Source organism: Taudactylus pleione, unplaced genomic scaffold (assembly GCF_031769625.1).
Source record: "Taudactylus pleione unplaced genomic scaffold, aTauple2 ptg000381l, whole genome shotgun sequence".
NCBI lineage: Eukaryota > Metazoa > Chordata > Amphibia > Anura > Myobatrachidae > Taudactylus > Taudactylus pleione.
The window spans coordinates 2,598,045-2,618,273 of record NW_028284782.1 but is presented as its reverse complement, the minus strand read 5'-3'; the positions used below and the strand labels follow the sequence as shown (position 1 = coordinate 2,618,273).

Here is a 20,229-nt window from a genome sequence, read left to right as displayed (position 1 = left end):
AAGGAATTTCGATGAACCCGGGAGAACAACCTCAGCTGCAGCGGTGATCCTGCATCTTCGCCTGGGGAATCGACCGGCAGTACATCATCCAATTTCAAATGCTGGCCTCGGAGCTAAAGTGGAATGAGGAGGCCCTGATTTCCGCCTTCTGGAGTGGATTGTTAGATCGTTTAAAGGATGACCTCGCCACTCGAGACCTTCCGTCTACCCTCAACGATCTCAGCTCTCTCTGTAATAAAGTGGACCTGCGGTACCGAGAACAGCAGAGTGAGAAAAGTAGGGGAGATCGCTTTAGATTCCGACTGACTACTACTCCGACCACCCCTCTGTCTGAACCTGTGGGAGACAAACCCATGCAGATTAATCGTGCTTGTCTCATGGTAGAAGAGCGGCAAAGGCGCCGCCGGGAGAACCTGTGCATGTACTGCAGGGAGACCGGTCATCTGGTCGCTGCCTATCCACGTCGTCCAGGAAACTCCCGATCCTAACCTGTGCCGGAGACACCAGGTTGGGAGTGATGTCCTCGTCTCCGTCAAAAACTGAATCTACCTTGACCATTACTTTAGAGATTTTACATGGTTCTAAAGCTGTTCTTTCTCTCCTTGATTCAGAGCCCGCCGAAAATGTCATCACCGCTGAATTTGTCCGGAGATTTTGGATCCCCGTCTCCTCTCTCGACCATACAGTCACCCTATCTGCAGTGGATGGCACCCAGATTATCAACAGAGTCGTCTCTCTACGTACCCTACCTGTGCCAGTCTGTGTCGGGGCTCTTCACACAGAAACTATCCAATTTTTGGTGATTCCCAAAGCCTCCCATGAGGTCATCCTTAGATATCCCTGGTTACGCAAGCATTCTCCCAATATTGACTGGGGCACCATGCAAATCTTGTCCTGGGGAGAAACTTGTCGAGTGTCCTGCCTTCCTCAAATCAAGCCCATCAAAGAAATTCACAATGCAACCACTACGCCAATCCCCTGCCAGTACCGCTCCTTCTCTGATGTCTTCTGCAAAACTGGGGCCGATATTCTGCCACCTCATCAGGAGTGGGATTGTCCCATTGAGTTGATCCCTGGCAAAACTCCTCCTCCGACGTGGTCGTACTTACCCACTCTCCCTGCCCGAGACCAAGACCATGTCAGCGTACATTCAGGAGAACCTGCAAAAGGGTTAATTCGACCATCCTCCTCACTGGCAGGGGCGGGATTCTCTTTTGTGTCAAAGAAGGATGGAGGTCTGCGCCTTTGCATCTATTATAGGGGCTTAAACGACATAACTGTCAAAAACCGCTACCCAATACCTCTCATCACCGAACTTTTCGATCGAGTAAAAGGTGCTACTATTTTTACCAAGCTGGATCTAAGAGGGGCCTATAACCTCATTAGGATACGAGCCGGAGACGAGTGGAAAACAGCATTCAATACCCGGGACGATCATTTTGAATATCTTGTAATGCCCTTTGGCCTTTGTAACGCTCCTGCTGTCTTTCAGAACTTCGTGAATGAGATCTTCCGGAACTTACTATATGTTTCAGTAGTAGTTTACCTAGACGATATTCTGATATTCTCCTCCAATATTGACAAACATCGGTCCCAAGTCAAGGAAGTATAACCCATCTACGAGAGAATCACCTGTACTGCAAAGCTGAGAAATGTGTGTTCGAAGTTCCTCGGTTCCCTTTCTAGGTTACATCGTCTCAGGTTCCGGTCTTGAAATGGATCCCCAGAAGGTACAGGCAATCTTGGACTGGTCTCATCCAAATTAATTGAGGGCGGTACAAAGATTTTTAGGCTTTGCTAACTATTATCGAAGATTCATCAAAGGATTCTCCACCGTCATGGCACCCATTTCTGCTCTGACTTGCAAGGGGTCAAACCCATCTCAGTGGCCTCCTTTTCAAGTTTTAAAACAAGCCTTCATTTCCGCTCCTGTACTGAGACAACCTAACATTAATTACCCATTCTTTCTAGAAGTGGATGCATCTTCTGAAGCAGTAGGGGCGGTACTATCCCAGAAACTCGAGGATATTAAGCTTCATCCCATGCGGGTTCTTTTCAAAGAAATTTTCCCTAGCAGAAAGAAATTACCCCATTGCCAGTGCAATGTCTATCACAGCGTATGCTGTGAGCTAGTTCTCTGTGCTCCTTTGCTCCTTAAAGTGCCATCGCTCCAGTATGTTCCTGCAGTTTCACCTCTCTGCCTTGGTGCAGTTCTGCTCCTGTTACTACCTGTCTCCTGACACTGTCTACCTACTATTTGCCCAGCCTACCCCGGTTCTCTGAGTACCGCCAGCGTCTCCCAGCTTTGTCTCACCCCTTCGTTTGTACCATTCCTTCATGGGTTATACCCCTCTAAGACCGGCTGCTTTCAAGTACCAGCAAATAAACCCTCACTCGCCATCCGACTCCACTCCAAATCCAGGCGCACGCCAAGCCGCGACACTAGGGTGACACGGCACCCAGTTTGACCACTGCTGGAGTACATTATTTTGTACACAGAGGGCCTGATTCAGACCCGCTAACGAGCGCTGAGTGCTCGCAAGCGGGTCAATGGTGGCCCAGTGCGCCTGCGCACGATGGAGCCGGCTCCATCGTGCGCATGCGTGAGACCCAGATAGCGACGGGCAAGCCGTCACTCCGGGTCTCGTACCAAAGGGGGCTTGCTGTCGATGTTGAGTGACAGCACGCCCCCTTTGGTGGGCGTGCCGGGGGCGTGGCTGCCCAGGCGGAGGCGTTCCCACAGGAACGCCTACCATCTGGGGCCGGCCCCACTGACATCACAAGTGATGTCAGTGGGAGTGCTTTCAGCTCTGTTTGAGCCGAAAGCACTCCAGGGCTTGCGGCAATGAGACCCTACCGCAAGGGTCTCGTCGCAAGCCCGATGGTCGCGATGATCTTGACCATCGCGACTATCTTCCTGCCCGCTCGTTATAGCTGTGGGTGGTCACCCACAGCTACGCGAGCGGGCAGGAGGCCGTTCAAAAAAAAAATATAGCCTGGCCCTGATTCAGAGTGAGTGCTCTGTCAGAGCATCCGGCACTGAATCAGGGCCAGTAAGCCAACATTTGTGTCAGTAACCTAAGTCTCCATATGTAATAAAGTATCTTGCAAACATCATCAAGCCTTGCAATTATAATTTCTAAGAAAGGAAGTTGCTTATAAAACATACACATTCGGGATAATTCAATTGTTTGTGCCAGGCGTCTAACTAATTGGGGTCTATCGGAGCAATTCAATTGGTGCTCCATTCAGATGCCCATTAGTATTTAGCCCCGCAAAGCGGCTAAACTCGTCTAAAGTCCTGGTTTGGGCATCTAAAGTCCTGGTTTGGCCGCCCAAACTACGGACTTTCCACACATTTTTTCTCGCACATCCGGAGGCTGCGAGAAAAAGTGTGTCTGCCGTGGCTAATGGACGTCTGATTGGAGCTACAATTGAATTGCTCCAATAGACTTATGTAATTTGCATGGATGCACATCCTTCAATAAAAAGATTTTTAAAAGTTAGACATCCGACGCAAACAATTAAATTCCCCTCATAGATGGTGAAAGGTAAACATTGGCTCCACTCTAGAAAATAGTGATTAAGGGGCCTATTCATTATGTTAATTATCATAATTAACATTAATTATCATAATTAACATTCCATCACGCGGCGAGCGCCGGAGCAATTTATCATTGCTCCGATGCAGAGAGAGTTGATCCGAAAATCAGCTGTCTCCATGAATACTTTCAATGCTACTTCCATAGTAGTGAAAATTTGCACTGACGAGTCTAACTCAGCAGTGCTAGTGCGCTTGCATGAACAATGGTTTACGCAGGCTCAGAAAGATCCAGCGGAAGGAGACTGGCAGTGGCAGAAGGATACTAATGAATTCCTCTTCACAAACCCAGGATGCGGGAACAAACGCCATCTGAAGATGGTGAATGTTCTCGCAGTCAAGTTCTGAAAATATTGTATATTTAGAGCTTGATGAATTTAGGTCCCTGTACTAGTGTATGGGGACAGTAGGCAAGATTGGGGCTGAAAAGTAAGCAGGAGATATAAATGTTATCTCCTGTGTTACCTTTATGATGAATGGCCCTGACACTTAATTTATACAAAAGTAGGTGAAAATGTTAATTTTATGATGAATAGGGAATCAGTGTGATTAGGTCCGGCAGTTCAAATCCCGACGCCGGAAGACCGGTAGTGAAGATCCCGACGGGGTAAGTAAATGAAATAACCCTGACCCTCTCCCCCCCAACCCTCTTTTAGGGGTGCCTAACCCTAACCTCCCCCCCAGTAAGTGCCTAAACCTAACCCCCCCTGCCCGCAGCCTAAACCTAACCCTCCTGGGGGTACCTAACCCTAACCTCCCCCCGGGGGTAACTAACTAACCCTAACCCCGCCTTCCTCTAGCCTAACCCCCCTGTGGGGGTTGCCTAACCCTGAGTCCCCCCTGGGAATCCCTAACCTAAACCACCACCCCGGCGGCTGTCCTTGCCCGCCGCCCGGCTTAACTTTGTTCAGTATGCCGGGCGTTGGGCTCCCGGCATAGGGATAATGATAGGCGTCGGGATTTCGACGCTTATCATTAGACCCCTGCCGGGATTTGACAGTCGGGAAGCCGGCGGTTGGCATTTCAACTGTCGGCTTCCTGACTACATACCGATGAATAGACCCCTAAGACTTTGTTAAAATCTTATATTAATATTGTGAAACACATTTGCCCCAGAGATACAGGTGAAAATAGACTCAGAAATGAAAAAAAATGAATCAACACTCTAGATACTCCGTCAGGCTAAAAAAAATAATAATAATAATTTGCATATTGGATAATAAAGTTAAATAAATAATATTCCAAGACCATATTCTAGTCTGTTATATTTGCAGTAATTACAGTTACAAATGTAAAGAAGCATTTTCAGTCATTTTACAGAGTACCTTTGACCACAGTCTTGTACAGGACTTCAGATTGCTTTGCAGTGCTAAGTTGCTTAGGAGCAATATAAATCATTATCTCTTTCTCACAGTTAGTTCCTCCTACCCTTGCTGTAGTATAAAGGACACTGGAAGTGTGCAGCCCCTTCAGCTACTAGGTGTAGCCTGTCAGGTTTCGCTACACCACAACATTTTACACTACTTCCTCAGACTGAGACACACTTCACTTCCTGGAGCTTTGCACATAGCTTATGTAGAGCAGCTTTCTCTCTGCTTCAACTAGGTGCTCTAACACCACAAAAGACTGTGGACTTTGTTGTGTACCGTAATGCATATGCCAGACATTTATTTCTTACTTTGCTACTCACCTCCATATTGGATGAGTGTCTAGGTATGGGCTTCTCGACCCCCGAGTTAGGGTTGAGTTGACCTCACAATGTTTAATAACATGAATGGCCACTTTAGCTACAGAACTGGATTTCTTAGTTGACATCTTTGATGTCCAGACTGGCTCTTTCGTATGCCTAGGGCTTTCTGGATCCCTTGGTGGAGAGGCGATACAATATTTAGAAGAGACCGAGGGGCTGTATTTGCTCTCAGATTTACTAAATTCACTACTAGTACCATTTGGACTCTCCTTTTTCTCCCTGAAACCCCCCACCACTTTGCCTGAGGGCGGTTTAAATGGCCTCTCTTTTTGTACCTGCCTACCGGTGGAAATAGGTTGTTTTATAACTGATGGACTTGTGGATCTGGGGGCTACATCTTTGGATAATGGGCCTCTTCTATTTCCCATGTCATTACTTTTTTGTTTCTTTGGCATATTGCTTCCATTTCTACCAATCATAGCATTTTTTAAATTATCTCCACTCTTATGTGCTACACTCTTGTGCTCAAAATTGTTCCTATCATTTCTCACAATGCTATTTTCTATCTTTGTCTCTATCCTACCATTGTCTCCTCTCTCTGAAATGTTTTCTAACTCTCTCTTCCACTTAGAGCATGGATTAAGAGTTTCCCTTTGTACAACAGCATGGACGTCTCTAGGGCCCTTTGCAAATAAATTGTATCCCGCATTCCGTGGTTGTAGCCCTCTTGATGTTTCATTTAATGGGTCTACAAACTTCTCTTGTGTTTGTGGACTCAGACCATTTATTTCTTTAACTGTAATTTGTTGTTTGACAGCCAGAGGTTCCACAAGTTTTATCCTGGACATAAAGCATCCAGGCTGGGACAATGAAAGTCTGGGAGTTTCAGATCTAGAAGGAATTTGATTTTGGTTGGAGGTTTCAGATCTTGGCTGGATTAATGATGAACTAGACAACTGACACCCAGACAAAGCTAGTGACTGTCTGTTGTTCTTCATTGTACACTTCAAAAGTGTTTGTTTAAATGTCTTAGTGGTTGAATGGGGTAATGATGAGTGTTTAGTATTCTTAACAGTGGATTGGGAAAATGATTGTCTGGAAGATCCAGACTGTTTGAGAGTTTCAGGTTGAGGATGGACCAATGGATTTGACACAGCCTCAGGTTCCATTGAAGCTAATGTCTGAGCGAAAGATACAGGTTCAGTTAGGGATAATAATTGCTGAGGGTTTTCTACTTCATTTGACTGAAAAGTCTCTATGGAATTTTCAGGTTTATGCTTGTCTACAGGAATTAGTACAAGCTGAGTTAATATCTGTGATTCAGTTTGAGCTACTAACTGTATAGAAGTTTCAGATCCAGACTGCAAGAGTGACTGCTTATTAGTCTTATGTATATGAGTTTCAGTTCCAGCATGTTTTTCTTTTATATTATCATCTTTGAGATTTCCTGGTAATTGTTCAGAAGTCTCTGTTTTAGAATGCTCTAATAATATATCTAGTCCTGACTGACATTGTGATCCATGTTGTGATGTAAGTGACATCTCAGGATCAGATAGAACTAGTTCCTCAGAATCAGAATGCTCTGGTATTGGTTTAAACGTCTCTGATCCAGAATGGCACAGTGAATGCTGAGTAAATTGAGACTGTGGTACTTGGCTTAGAGTTTCAAGCCCATATTTGGCTAGTGAATCCTGTGAGTTTACACAGCTTGATTCCAAAGGGAAGTGACTAAACATTTTATGTCTAGGCCCTGTTAACAATAGATGTTTGATTGGTATTGATGCAGATGGTATTGACATTGGACAAGATATTTCAGTTTCAGTTTGAAATATTAACTGACTAATAGCTTTTGGTCCAGACTGAGACAGTGAATCCTTGGGAAACTGACATGTACATTGAGGTGCTGACTGATCATGGATCTCAGCTCCATCTAATGATTTTGATTGTCTTGAAGTTTCAGGTATTAGATGGTCTACTGTTTGTCTGGGCATTTCTTTAATATTTAATAGTTTGGACTGTCCTGAAGTTTCCATTTGTAGATGGTCCAATAACTGACTCAACAACAGAGGTTGCTCACTTGTTTGAGTGACTGTATCTACTTCTGTTTTGGTGAGCGGGTGTGTACAACACTTTAAATCAGACTCTTGTAATGAATTATCAAGTATCTCTGGTATATATTGAACACATTGCTGATTAATATTCAGCGGTTCCTGCTGCTGGTTTTCTGAATATACAGGTTGAGTTAGTTCTTGTTCAGAGACATAAGATCCAGGTAGTGACAGTTGGGCAATCTCTGTCCTATTCTTGGGTAATTGACTAGGTGCTTGATAGTTGGCTTTGGATACTGACTGACAAGGGGTACTAATGTGTGTTGCAGACACTGGATAAAAGCTACTTTTATTGCCAGTGTAAACGTTGTTACAATTTTTGTATTCCATTTGCTGCCTAAGAACACGCTCAGACACCTCCCTCATCTGGTCAGCATTCTGCTGGTCACAATATTCCTGGATTTTCCTTCTCTGGACTCTACAAGGTATTGAAGAGGTGACACTACTTGTCCCCAAAGATCGCATCCTACACAGACGCACGCCCAATGGCCTGCGTGTGTTACGTAGGTTCTTCTCCAAAGTAATTTCAAGTTCATCCTTTGCCTGATAAGCTTCTTGAGCACCACATGTGGCCATGGAATGTCTCTTCTGTAAACGTCTCTTCTCAAATTCTTGCCGTCTCTGCTCTTCCACTTCCCGATCTTTATTCTCCTAGAAGAAGATCATTCAGACACATGACTAATTGACATTATGCAAAAATTTATTAGGTTCATGATTTTAACAATAAAACTCCTACATATTCTACATTCTATATACATGTCTTAGCTTTATTATTTACAGACATAAGTTAATATTTATTGAAGTACATTTAGAAATAAATTCAATAAACATCACATGAAGGGGATTGGTAAGTCATTACCAAGCATATACATTTATAATGTCAACATTCTGTCAATGTCATCAATGCCGCAGGGAGGCTCTATTTGCTGGGCGCCCACTAAGATTTTGTTACCAGCGGACTCCCGGCTCCCGCAGCTCTGGCTCCCAAAGTGTACTATTGGAGAGACGTCATGACATCTCTCCCATGGTTCAGAGGAGCAGCTGCAGCCAGCGGCTTCATTATAGGGGGCACTACTACTGGGGGCAATACTATTGGGGGCTCTACTACTGGAGGCATTACTAGTGGGGGCATTTATACAGGTGGCACTACTACAGGGAGCATTACTATTGGGGGCATTACTACTGGGGGCATGACTACTGGGGCACTACTAATGGGGGCATTGCATAGGGGGCACTACATAAGGGGCACCACTCCTGGGGGCACTACTACTGGGGGCACAGCATAAAGGGCACCACTACTGTGGGCTCTGCAAAAGGGGCACTACCACTGTGGGCACTGTCACTACTGGGGGCACTGCATAATGTACACTACCACTACTGGGGGCACTGCATAAGGGGCACTACCACTACAGGGGGCACTGCATAAGGGGCACCACTACTGGGGGGATTGCAGAAGGGGCACTACCACTACTCGGGGCACTACCACTACTGGTTGCACAGCATAGGGGGCACTGCATAAGGGGCACTACTACTGGGGGCATTGCATAAGAGGCACTATTGCTGTGGGCATTGTGTAAGAGGCACTACTACTGTGAGCATTATTTGTATTAGGGGCACTACTACTGTGGGCATTGTGTATAAGGGGCACTACTGTGGGCATTGTGTAAAAGGGGTATTGTGTAAAAGGGACACTACTGTGTGTCATAACATGAAAAAGGGACACTAGTACTATGTGGTGTAATGTGAATCAGGGGCACTATGTGCGGTGTAATGTGTATAAGATTGTGCAACTGTTGAGTAATATTTCATGTAGGTGCCTATATGCTAAGCTTAGCTTATGGCTGTTTGTCAATGTACCGCTTACGAGCGATACGGTTCCCATTGCGCATACCCCCATTTTGGCCATATTTAATAGGGGCCCGCACATGTTTGTTGCCCAGGGGCCCCCACGGACCTTAATTCGGCCCTGGCTACACGCTCAATAGGCCACCCATTGACATCATTGGGGGTGGAATAAAGATCAAGAAAAAGATGGCAGATGATTTGTTCATTCATAGTCTGCATAGGGGGATAACATGAAATGATATGTAGTGTATACAGTTCAAAGAACCTACACTGATGCCACAAAGAAGGTCTTTTGGCTACAGATTACATGAACCTCCTAAAAATACACTTTCTTACAGAGTGGAGAATAGAATTGAAATGTTTGACAATTATTGACGGTACTGGACACGATTTATCACTACTGGTTGTTTTACTAGTATGAGCTAAACATAGAACTTTAACCAATTTTAGCTACAATGTTAACTTGATTATATAATTAACCAAAACAATTTAACTTTCTGAAAAAATGTAAATGCTCTCTTTGAAAATCATGCTGAGGATCCAGTGGTGGTTTAAGAGAGGAGGAGGCCCATGTGTAGCCTCCGTGAGTCTACTGTGTATATACAGGTCTCCGGGAACATGGTGCCTGCGCTATTTTCCCGGAGACTTCTCCACTGCGTATATTTCCGGGAAAATGGCTGCGTTGCAGACCCGGCCGACGGAGGACTATGGAGTGATATTTATAATTATATGCACCCATTATAGCTATGCCAATGTGAGGATCAAAAGTTTGTTTAACTGGTTATCTCCTATTAACTTGATTGCACACATAGGTAGGCTTGCCATATCATCTCTTCGGTATTTGGGATACACATGAATTACACAGATTCTCTGGCTGGCTGACTTCAAGCTCCATTTCACCTGGCTTTAATTAGCCATAGAACCTGTGTGATTCGTTCATTATGGCAAGCCTACGTATAGGGCTGATTCTGAATTGGGAGCAAATAAAAAAAGCAAGTAACTTTTTTTATCTGGAATAAACCATGTTGCAATGCAAGGGTTACAAAGTTTTTTGTTTTTTTTTGCATTTTTACATGCAGGGTAAATACTGTCGGCTTTTGACCCTGGACACATCCCTCTGAAATGTAAATATCTCTGTAAAGTTTACATCTGCCTCACCCATGGTTTTACCAAGGTGCAACTTTACTGTTTTTACTTTGCTCTCAACTTGCAATCAGCGCCATAGTTGTCTAAAGCACATTAATATGAGTAACTGAGGGCCTGATTCAGCAAGCAACACAAGTGAGAGAACGCACAGTGCTAGCCGATGTTTGCGATCTGCGCATGCATATGCATCGCATTGCGCATGCGTGAACAGGTTGCTGAGTACAGTAAGGGCTCTCTCAGAGTATGCAGGGAGCCCGCAGAGACCTTTGAAGTTGATTGACAGGAAGTGCCGTTTGTGGGTGGTGACAGGGGAGTGGTCGGCCGAACACAGGCGTGCCTGTGCGTTCGCTCGCCGTTACAGGGGCGTGCATAAAATAATCTCAGCGGCCGGGCGCCTCTCTGCGTGCAGGAATCTCTCAAGTCCTGCAGCAGGGTCAGGTCTACCCTTAGCTTATACGCAGCTTCGATGGCACTCGATGTTCCCGATGTTTACGCTGTCAATCACGGCATAGGTGGGCGGCTTTATGTTTTGTTGTGTGTCTGCTTCTTGTGCTGCGGTCTCCGTGCGTATGTATTGATTAGCATATTCTCGTAGTGGCTGGGCGCGTTCCTCTGCTAGCATGCGTTCGCTGAATCAGGCCATGAGTGCAATATGCAGGCTGTTTATGGGGTATTGATAGGTACTTGTTGCAGGGGACAAGACCTCTTTGTGGAGATCATACACCTTTCCCTAGTGACTCACCTTTATTGCCAGCTGAAATTTCTGACAAAAGCAGCTAAATATTTTGCAGCATTCCTCCAAGCGGAAAGTGTCTTCATCTTCACAAAGAAATTCAAGCAGGTTTTGCCTAGAAGTTTGCAAAGTATCAATTTCTTTTTGAACCTCTTGTAGCTTTTCATGAGTGTACTGGAGGGAAAAAAAAACATTATTTTAATATTTTTTTCCATTTTCTAACAGATAAAAAACATGCATGGAAAATAACAATATACCCTTTAATAAAGCCCTTTCAGTGTCAGAGGTTTCAGTTCATTTTTCTATTCATGATGCCGGGCAGGTATAACGTTTTTTCTATTTCACCACCCAAGTGAATGTTATTTATTTTTTTCCGGACACATAGGGCCTTGTTTTTGTGCCACAGATGAGTAACTAACTTTATCATTTATATGCATTATAGGAAAATATTACAAGGTTAGTAATAGCAACTTTAACATTTCTAATAAAACTCCAAAAATGTATTCCAAATTTAGCATTTTGTACTTATTAGAGCACCAATATATGTAGTTTACTAGAGGCTGGAACTATGAGTGTGGGTCGGCGCAATGTAATGAATACCACAGTGTGCCTTAGTTTTGCACCTATGATCCTTTACCGGGGTCTGATACACTTTATGGGCCTACACATCAATCTTAAAGTTTCATTTTTAAGCAATTTTTTCCTATTTTTATATTTCACTGGTATTCCACACTTAACACAGGAGATATCACTAATATCTCCTGGTTAAGTCCGTCTCCGTTAATTTCCACACTCCCCATATTTTAATATGGGGATGTCGAAATTCCTTTTTTCATCAATAAAAAGTCGGAAAGATTTCGCCTGCCGTACTTTTGCCTACATTGCGTGTTTTGGCCGCTGAAACTTATCGGGCGCGCCCCTGCTATTCGCAGTATTCAATTCCAAAGGACGCGAAAACGCATCCCGGCAAACCTCAAACAGGCGAAAAGTACTGTCAAAAATGGGGAAATCAGCCTGACACCCCCCAAAAGATGCACTGACATTGGGGATCACTATAGATGTCCCCGAATAGCCCTACTGAAGCTATTTGGGGTACTTAAGTGCTGTCAGATTTGGGGAAATTAGCCTGACACCCCCCAAAAGATGCACTAACATTGGGGATCAATATAGATGTCCCCGAATAGCCCTACTGAAGCTATTTGGGGTACTTAAGTGTTTTCAATTGCCTCTAATGAGCGTCTTTGCACACGTGGTGAAGAATAGCATTAAGCAGTTTTTTTTGGAGAAAATAAGTAGTCGGGTACATGAAAATAGGTGCAAGCATGGTTTAAAATCGCAAAAGTGAAGTTTAAAAAAACTTAAAAAACGCACCTTCAGCAAGAACCTGCAATAAAAAAAAACCCTCCCCCATACTTGCATACCCCCCAAAAGAAATTTTTTGGGGTGTTCCTCTTTTTTTTTTAACACCGTTAAAAACTGTCCCAAGGGTGCTGAGTGGTTTCCCGACGTTTGCACCGCAAAACCGCAATTCTGCACTTTTTTTCACCACCTATTCACAGGTGAATCTTTTTCGCCTATTACATTGCATTGTGCTTTCGCGTACGCGAAAACTATTTGGAATTGAATACGGCGAAAAGTTTCCGCCTGACGAAACTTTTTTGCGGAAAACTGCTTTTCGCGTCTAATTGAATACGGCCCTAAGTTGCATGTTTTTAAGGTCCCCTCAGTGTCGCAAGTAAAATAATTAGCACCACCTGCTGATCTTTTAAAATGTGTCTGCCACTAATGAATGTACTTGTGCACCAACTAGGAGATATGGAAAACATGTACTGTTAGGGGTGCACTTATATAGACCATCTATAGAGTCAATTCTTAATACTGTATAATAATACACTATACAGTACATAAGGAAACAAACTTGTACGTATATGTCCAGGGCAGTGCTAGGTTATTTTTCTGCCCCTCCCCCAGATTCCTGAACTTGCTCAAATGATCAGAAATGGAGCCCACATCTGAAATAAAAGCACTAATCTCAGATATGATGGCCCTACTTCTGCATATAATGGCATACTGTGATTGCTGGTCCTGTAAATGTCAGAATTATTATATGCCTGCGTATGACGTATACAGTACATCTGGAAAGTATTCACAGCGCTTCACTTTTTCCACATTTTGTTATGTTACAGCCTTATTCCAAAATGGAATAAATTAATTTTTGTCCTCAAAATTCTACACACAATACCCCATAATGACAACGTATAAAAAGATTTTTTGAGAGATTTGCAAATTTTATTTAATAAAAAAACTAAGAAATCACATGTACACAAGTATTCACAGCCTTTGCCATGAAGCTCAAAATTGAGCTCAGGTGCATCCTGTTTCCACTGATCATCCTTGAGATGTTCCTACAGCTTAATTGGAGTCCACCTGTGGTAAATTCAGTTGTTTGGACATGATTTTGAAAGGCATACACCTGTCTATATAAGGTTGAACACTTGATAGTGCATGTCAGGGCACAAACCAAGCATGAAGGAATTATCTGTAGACCTCCGAGACAGAATTGTCTCGAGGCACAAATCTGGGGAAGGGTACAGAAAGATATCTGATGCTTTGAAAGTCCCAATGAGCACAGTGGCCTCCATCATCCATAAATGGAAGAAGTTCGGAACCACCAGGACTCTTCCTAGAGTTGGCCGGCCGTCTAAACTGAGTGATCGGGGGAGAAGGGCTATAGTCAGGGAGGTGACCAACAACCCGATGGTCACTCTTTCAGAGCTACAGCATTCCTCTGTGGAAAGAGGAGAACCTTCCAGAAGGACAACCATCTCTGCAGCAATCCACCAATCAGGTCTATATGGTAGAGTGGCCATACGGAAGCCACTCCTTAGTAAAAACCACATGGCAGCCTGCCTGGAGTTGACCAAAATGCACCTGAAGGACTCTCAGACCATGAGAAACAAAATTCTCTGGTCTGATGAGACAAAGGCACTCTTGACCTCAGACTGGGGCGATTGTTCATCTTTCAGCAGGACAATGACCCTAAGCACACAGCCAAGATATCAAAGGAGTGGCTTCAGGACAACTCTGTGAATGTCCTTGAGTGGCCCAGCCACAGCTCAGACTTGAATCCGAATGAACATCTCTGGAGAGATCTGAAAATGGCTGTGCACTGACGCTTCCCATCCAACCTGATGGAGCTTGAGAGGTGCTGCAAAGAGGAATGAGCGAAACTGCCCAAAGATAGGTGTGCCAAGCTTGTGGCATCATATTCAAAAAGACTTGAGGCTGTAATTGCTGCCAAAGGTGCATCAACAAAGTATTGAGCACAGTGGTGTCAAATTCATCCCAGAAGCCCGGAGGCAAGTTCTAATTTGGTGTCCCCCTATCAGTGCCGCTAACACTGTAATGTAGCAATTTGCATGCAGACAGGCTATAGATAGATGAAGGCATCAGCTTATGGTCAGACATGGAGCTCTCCACTAGTGTATGGTAGCTTCTCAGGTGCTGGGAAGGGGTCCCATGTATTGGGCGGCCGTGACTTTACACTCCAGATACATAGTTACAGCCCTAAGTGGGGTGAATATGTTGTGGACAATGGAGGAGGTGCCCCTTCAGAGCTGGAGCCAGGCGGCAGGCGTCTCCATTGTCTTCCATAGTTCTGCCCCTGATTGAGCAAAGGCTGTGAATACTTATGTACATGTGATTTCTTAGTTTTGTTTTTAAATTAAATTTGCAAAAATCTCAAAAAAAACTTTTACACGATGTCATTATGGGGTATTGCGTGCAGAATTTTAAGGTCAAAAATTAATTTATTCCATTTTGGAATAAGGCTGTAACATAACAAAATGTGGAAAAAGTGAAGAGCTGTGAATACTTTCTGGATGCACTGTATATGAATCCCATATATATTTGAAGTATCAATATTGAACTTCTGATTGGCCAGCCTTACGCTAGATTAGATTTTTTATTAATATATGTATATTTATTTATTTACTATGGCTGTTCCAGAATGTCCACATTTGTCTCAATGTTATTATTATTGATTATGTGTTAACATTAGAACCATGACATAATATTTGCACAAACAGGAGACACAATAGGATCAGTTAAGAACGAACCACAGTGGAACAGTAATAAAATGAGGAATAGGTGCCATAAACATAGATCTGTCTCCTCAAGTATTCTCTCCTAATGGCGAAGTACATGTGCATCCAGTTTAATAGCACTTTCATCTTTACTACACATTATATATCAAATCATATGAATAAGACAACAGGCACAATTTTGATGCTTCTATAAATCTCAGCAATGAGTGTGTTTACCTCAAGAAATTCATCCATCTGTTGCCTAAGCTTTTGCTGCTGTGGTGCAGCCAAAGTTTGATGCATTGATGTTACCCGAGACTGCAGCCTGTATAACTCCTCCACCAAGCCATCCTCAGACAGTCTAGAAGGAAAAGAGAGATCTGATCAGACACATAAATAAAGTGTTATCCATGTGAGAGCTTGTGTGTCTGTGTGACGCCAAGTATAGCGCTAGAATAACTTCACTCTTGTCAAGCTGTATGAGAGTGCAAGCGATCTAAGTATCAACTATTTACAGACTGATATGCAACAACAGTGTGCGATTTTCTGCAGTTCATCATGGATAGAGCAGACACGGAAAATACTCTTTGAATTGTTCCTAATTTGCACTTAAGATTTCGGGATAATATCCATTATGCCAAAATAAATTATCCAACTTGTGAAGTTAAGTCCTAATAAATTTGGGAGATGTGTTTTTTACATTACTTAGTTTGGAGGGAATTAAATTAGTTTTGGATTTTTGTTAAGTTTGCAAATATGTTAAATTAAAGGGAACAATATTGGTTTTGCACTATTTCAATGCAATAGCAGGCTTATTAATTACTTTTGAAAATCTTGAATTCACAATTGTATAGTAAGTGCTAAATAATATATTATGAATTTATTTTATAGCAATACTTGATATTTATTTAAACTGCATAAAATGAATATTGGTGATTAATATTTATTTGGGGGCTTTATATCAGTCTGTATGTTTCACATTGATATGAGTGTACTTAATGTTAATTATGATTAATTTTGGGAAACAAATATTAAATAGGGAATTTGTTAATTTGCATTCATTCCTAAGGTGTATGTTGTGTAGCATTAGTGTGGTGCAGCACAGGGGTGTGATATCTTTTGTCGACATTCATCATATCGACACTGATGGAATGTTGACATGATTAGAATGTCAGCAAGACATCCCTGGTGGGCTAGTGGTAACTTACCTTATTTGGCAGCTCTGGTGGCTCCTGTATCAATTCCAGCAGTGAGTATTGCTAATCTGAAACCCTAACTCTAACTTTCCCCCTAGTACTTAACCCTAACCCACCGAAAGCCTAACCCTAACACTCCGTTGCTGAAGCCTAACCCCAACCCTCTTCTCATAGCCTAACCCTCACTTCGCTACCGAAGCCTAACTCCAACCCCCTTCCCATAGCCTAACCCTAACACTTTGCTGCTGAAGCCTAACCCTAACCCCACTGCCCATACACTAACCCTAACACTCCACTGCCAAAGCCTAAAAACCTAACCCACCTCCCATAGACTAACCCTAACACTTCACTGCCGAAGCCTAACCCAAACCCCCCTCTCATAGACCACACCTTAACACTCTGCTGCCAAAGCCTAACCCTAACCCCCTTCCCATAGCCTAACTCTAACACTCCACTACCGAAGCTTAACCCTATCCCCCCTCTCCCATACACTGCCGAAGCCTAACCCTAACCCTAAACCTCCCTCCCATAACCTAAACCTAATACTCCCTACCTCCCCTCCCATAGCCTAACCCATCGGTCGCCAACCCGGCGCTCACGGCCGCAATCTGGGTAGGTTGTCTTATGGCGATGGTAGCACGACAGGGTAGCTCACTTTACAGCTCTAACCTGACAGCACGCAAGCCATGCATGGAACGCAGCCTAACCCTAACACTCCTCTGCTAAAGCCTAACCCTACCCCCTCCCATAGCCTTACCCTAACACTCCACTGCCGAAGCCTAACCCTAACCCCCTTCCCATAGCCTAACCCTAACACTCCGCTGCTAAACCCTAACCCTACCACCGTCCTATAGCCTAACCCTAACACTCCATTGTCGAAGTCTAACCCTAACCCCCCTCCCATAGCCTAACCCTAACACTCCACTGCTAGAGCCTAACTCTAATCCCCCTCCCATAGACTAGCCCTAACACTCCACTGCCGAAGCCTAACCCTAACCCTCCCTCCTATAGCCTAACCCTAACACTCCGCTGCCGAAGCCTAACCCTCCCTCCTATAGCCTAACACTCTGCAGCTAAAGCCTAACCCTAACCCCCCTCTTATAGACTAACCCTAACACTCCACTGCCGAAGCCTAACTCTAATCCCCCTCCCATAGTCTAGCCCTAACACTCCACTGCCGAAGCCTAACCCTAATCCCCCTCCCATAGACTAACCCTAACACTCTGCTGAAGCCTAACTCTACCCCCCTTCCATAGCCTAACCCTAACACTGCTGCTGAATCCTAACCCTACCCCCCCTTCCATAGCCTAACTCTAACACTCTGCTGCCGAAGCCTAACCCTAACCCTCCCATAGACTAACCCTAACACACCGCTGCTAAAGCCTAACCCAAACCCCCCTCCCATAGACTAACTCTAACACTCTGCTGCTGAAGCCTAACCCAAACCCTCCCTCCCATAGACTAACCCTAACACACCGCTGCTAAAGCCTAACCCTCATCCTGCAGTCCGAATTCCATATGTCAACAATTCATATGTGAACATTATGATTATGTAGAAATTCTGCAGATGCCAACATGTTCAATGTCGACATTTCAACAATATCAACATCATAACTATCGACATTGTGATATGGTGTCAACATTATGAATGTCGACATTGTAAATGTCTACATTATAACTACATCCCCAGCACACGCCAGGCTTGCTGGAATGATGTAAAGAAGCCTCTGTTCAGTAGAAGTCATCAGGTTCATATAAACTCCTATATAAAGAATTGAGGCTCTGATGTTATTTTGTCTCTAGGGGCTGCACAATGATCCGGTGAGTGTGGGCTACAGAAGCCAGTTTGATACTCATTGGACAATATACTACACAAAGCTAACAGTCAAGAGAGAAAAAGCAAATGCAATATAGGTTCTGAAGGAATGGGGCTCTACATTATATACTGGCCTACAAAAGGGGATCCACTTTATATATTGGCCTACAGATGGTGATCTGCTTTATATACGGGCATAAAAATGTGAATCTGTATATATACTGTCCTACAGATGGGGATCTGCAATTTAAACTGGCCTAAAGATTGGGATCTAAGTTATAGGGTGGGATGTATTAAGCATCACATTTTCAATGCGATAGACCTGCCACTTACCGCATGTATAGTAACATTTAATAATGCCATATGCAGATGTGCAATTCTGTTTTCCTGTAAAAGGAACATACCTGAACTTTGGAGTAGAACCGAGTCCCGGCTCAGGTCTGCTGTAAATTCGGATCTCGGGATTTGGATTGCATGTAAACATTTCAAAGTACCTGATTTTTTATGTTTTTATGACTGTTAAAGAAATCCAAAACCAAAACCGAATTCGAACCAAAACACTTGAGGGTGATTTTGCCAAAACTATACCATTTGAGGGTGGTTTTGCCAAAAACAAAAATGCGGGTCATGAACATCTCTAGTTTAAAACCACAAAGAACAGCTCTTCCAATGGAAGGAATTCTGGGTTAATGACCCAAGAGTTTATCTGCACAGGTGTGGCCATCGGCCAGTGCATGCGCAAGCCGTGGGGACCATGTTGGATCCCTCTCGGGACAAGAAGCTGTCTATAGTTGGTGTTGTCTATAGGGTACAAGCTCAGGAAAGTTTTGCTTTCTGTACCTTGATACATATGGGGAATGCAGCCAAACATCCAGACACCTCAGTGAGATAGTACATCCTGCCCATACTGGACAACAGGGATTATATGCTGATCACCATAAAAGGGCCTGGGTTGTATACTGGTGTAAAGATAGAGGTTTACATTTTATATTGGTCTTCATATAGGGCTCTGCATTGTCAGAACAAGGAGGGATAAAGTTGTTTTTAGCTATGACAATTAAATTTTCTTTGCTAAATCCACCAACTGTGTTAGACCAAGCCAATATTCTGGCATATGGCACTATGTGAACTGCTTCGCTATGTCTCCACCTTAAGCTTTTTTTCTTAGCGTGCTTTAACAATGAGCCAGCAGAGAACCACTACTCTAGTATAACACATATGTGTCTTCCTTTTTGAACACAGTGGTGATTGTTTAGGAAGTGAGGTCATCGCAAAAAGGAAATATCTTGGTGAGTCTAAATGGTCCGTCCCTTAATCTCAGCAAAAAAGCTAGAACAATATATTTAAAGAAATAGAGACACAAAAATCTTTAATAATAACATAATAGACATTTTGAAGTAAGATAAACAAGTGATAAATGCTGTAACAAACAATTCTGGCATATTAATGTGGCTTTTGGAAAGTTATGTGTAAGGCTGTGGGGGGAAAAGCAAATATAATATATAACTTTTATATATTTTCATATTGTTGCAATAAGTCATTTTTATTGCCTAAATGAGCAGATACAGTATAAAAAATACACTTTTTACCAAGATAACTGTTTAATATATATAAGAAAATTCATTCATTTTGATAATTATTTAATAATTAGGGTAGAAGACACACAAGGCTTGGTTCAGAGGTGGACACATAGGCTCCCGCAGCAACGTCTATTGGTGGTCATCCGTCTGTGACTTTATGCCGCTATAAACTCCTTCTCTTGTGTACATCTGTACAAATGTGCAAGGACTGAGTTGACCGATCTTAGCATCTGTACACGCAGTAAATCCTATTGGTGCGATCTTAAATGCCACCTTCCAAACTTGCACCTACCTTATAACAGGTTCAGTTTCTCCGTCCGTGTATGGCCTCTTATTTGAGTGTACGAGCTCCTGTGTAAGCAAACTTTTTCATCGGCACGTCCGCGACACTCCCTTAACCCACCCATAAGACGGACCATCTCCGTGCGT

General features: G+C 43.5%; 1 protein-coding gene across 2 annotated transcripts in view; it reads right to left on the bottom strand.

Annotated features, from left to right (window-relative positions):
• Positions 1-4,867: 4,867 nt before the first annotated feature.
• The window catches only part of LOC148507817 (uncharacterized), a 103,495-nt gene continuing 88,133 nt past the window's right edge, over positions 4,868-20,229 (bottom strand). For both annotated transcript variants that reach the window (XM_088445483.1, XM_088445484.1), the window contains exons 10-12: positions 15,446-15,569; positions 11,133-11,297; positions 4,868-8,050 (exon numbers count right to left, since the gene is read on the bottom strand). In XM_088445483.1, coding sequence (XP_088301609.1) covers positions 5,288-8,050; positions 11,133-11,297; positions 15,446-15,569 — 3,052 coding nt within the window. In that variant the 3' untranslated portion in view covers positions 4,868-5,287. The remainder of the gene's footprint in view (positions 8,051-11,132; positions 11,298-15,445; positions 15,570-20,229) is intronic.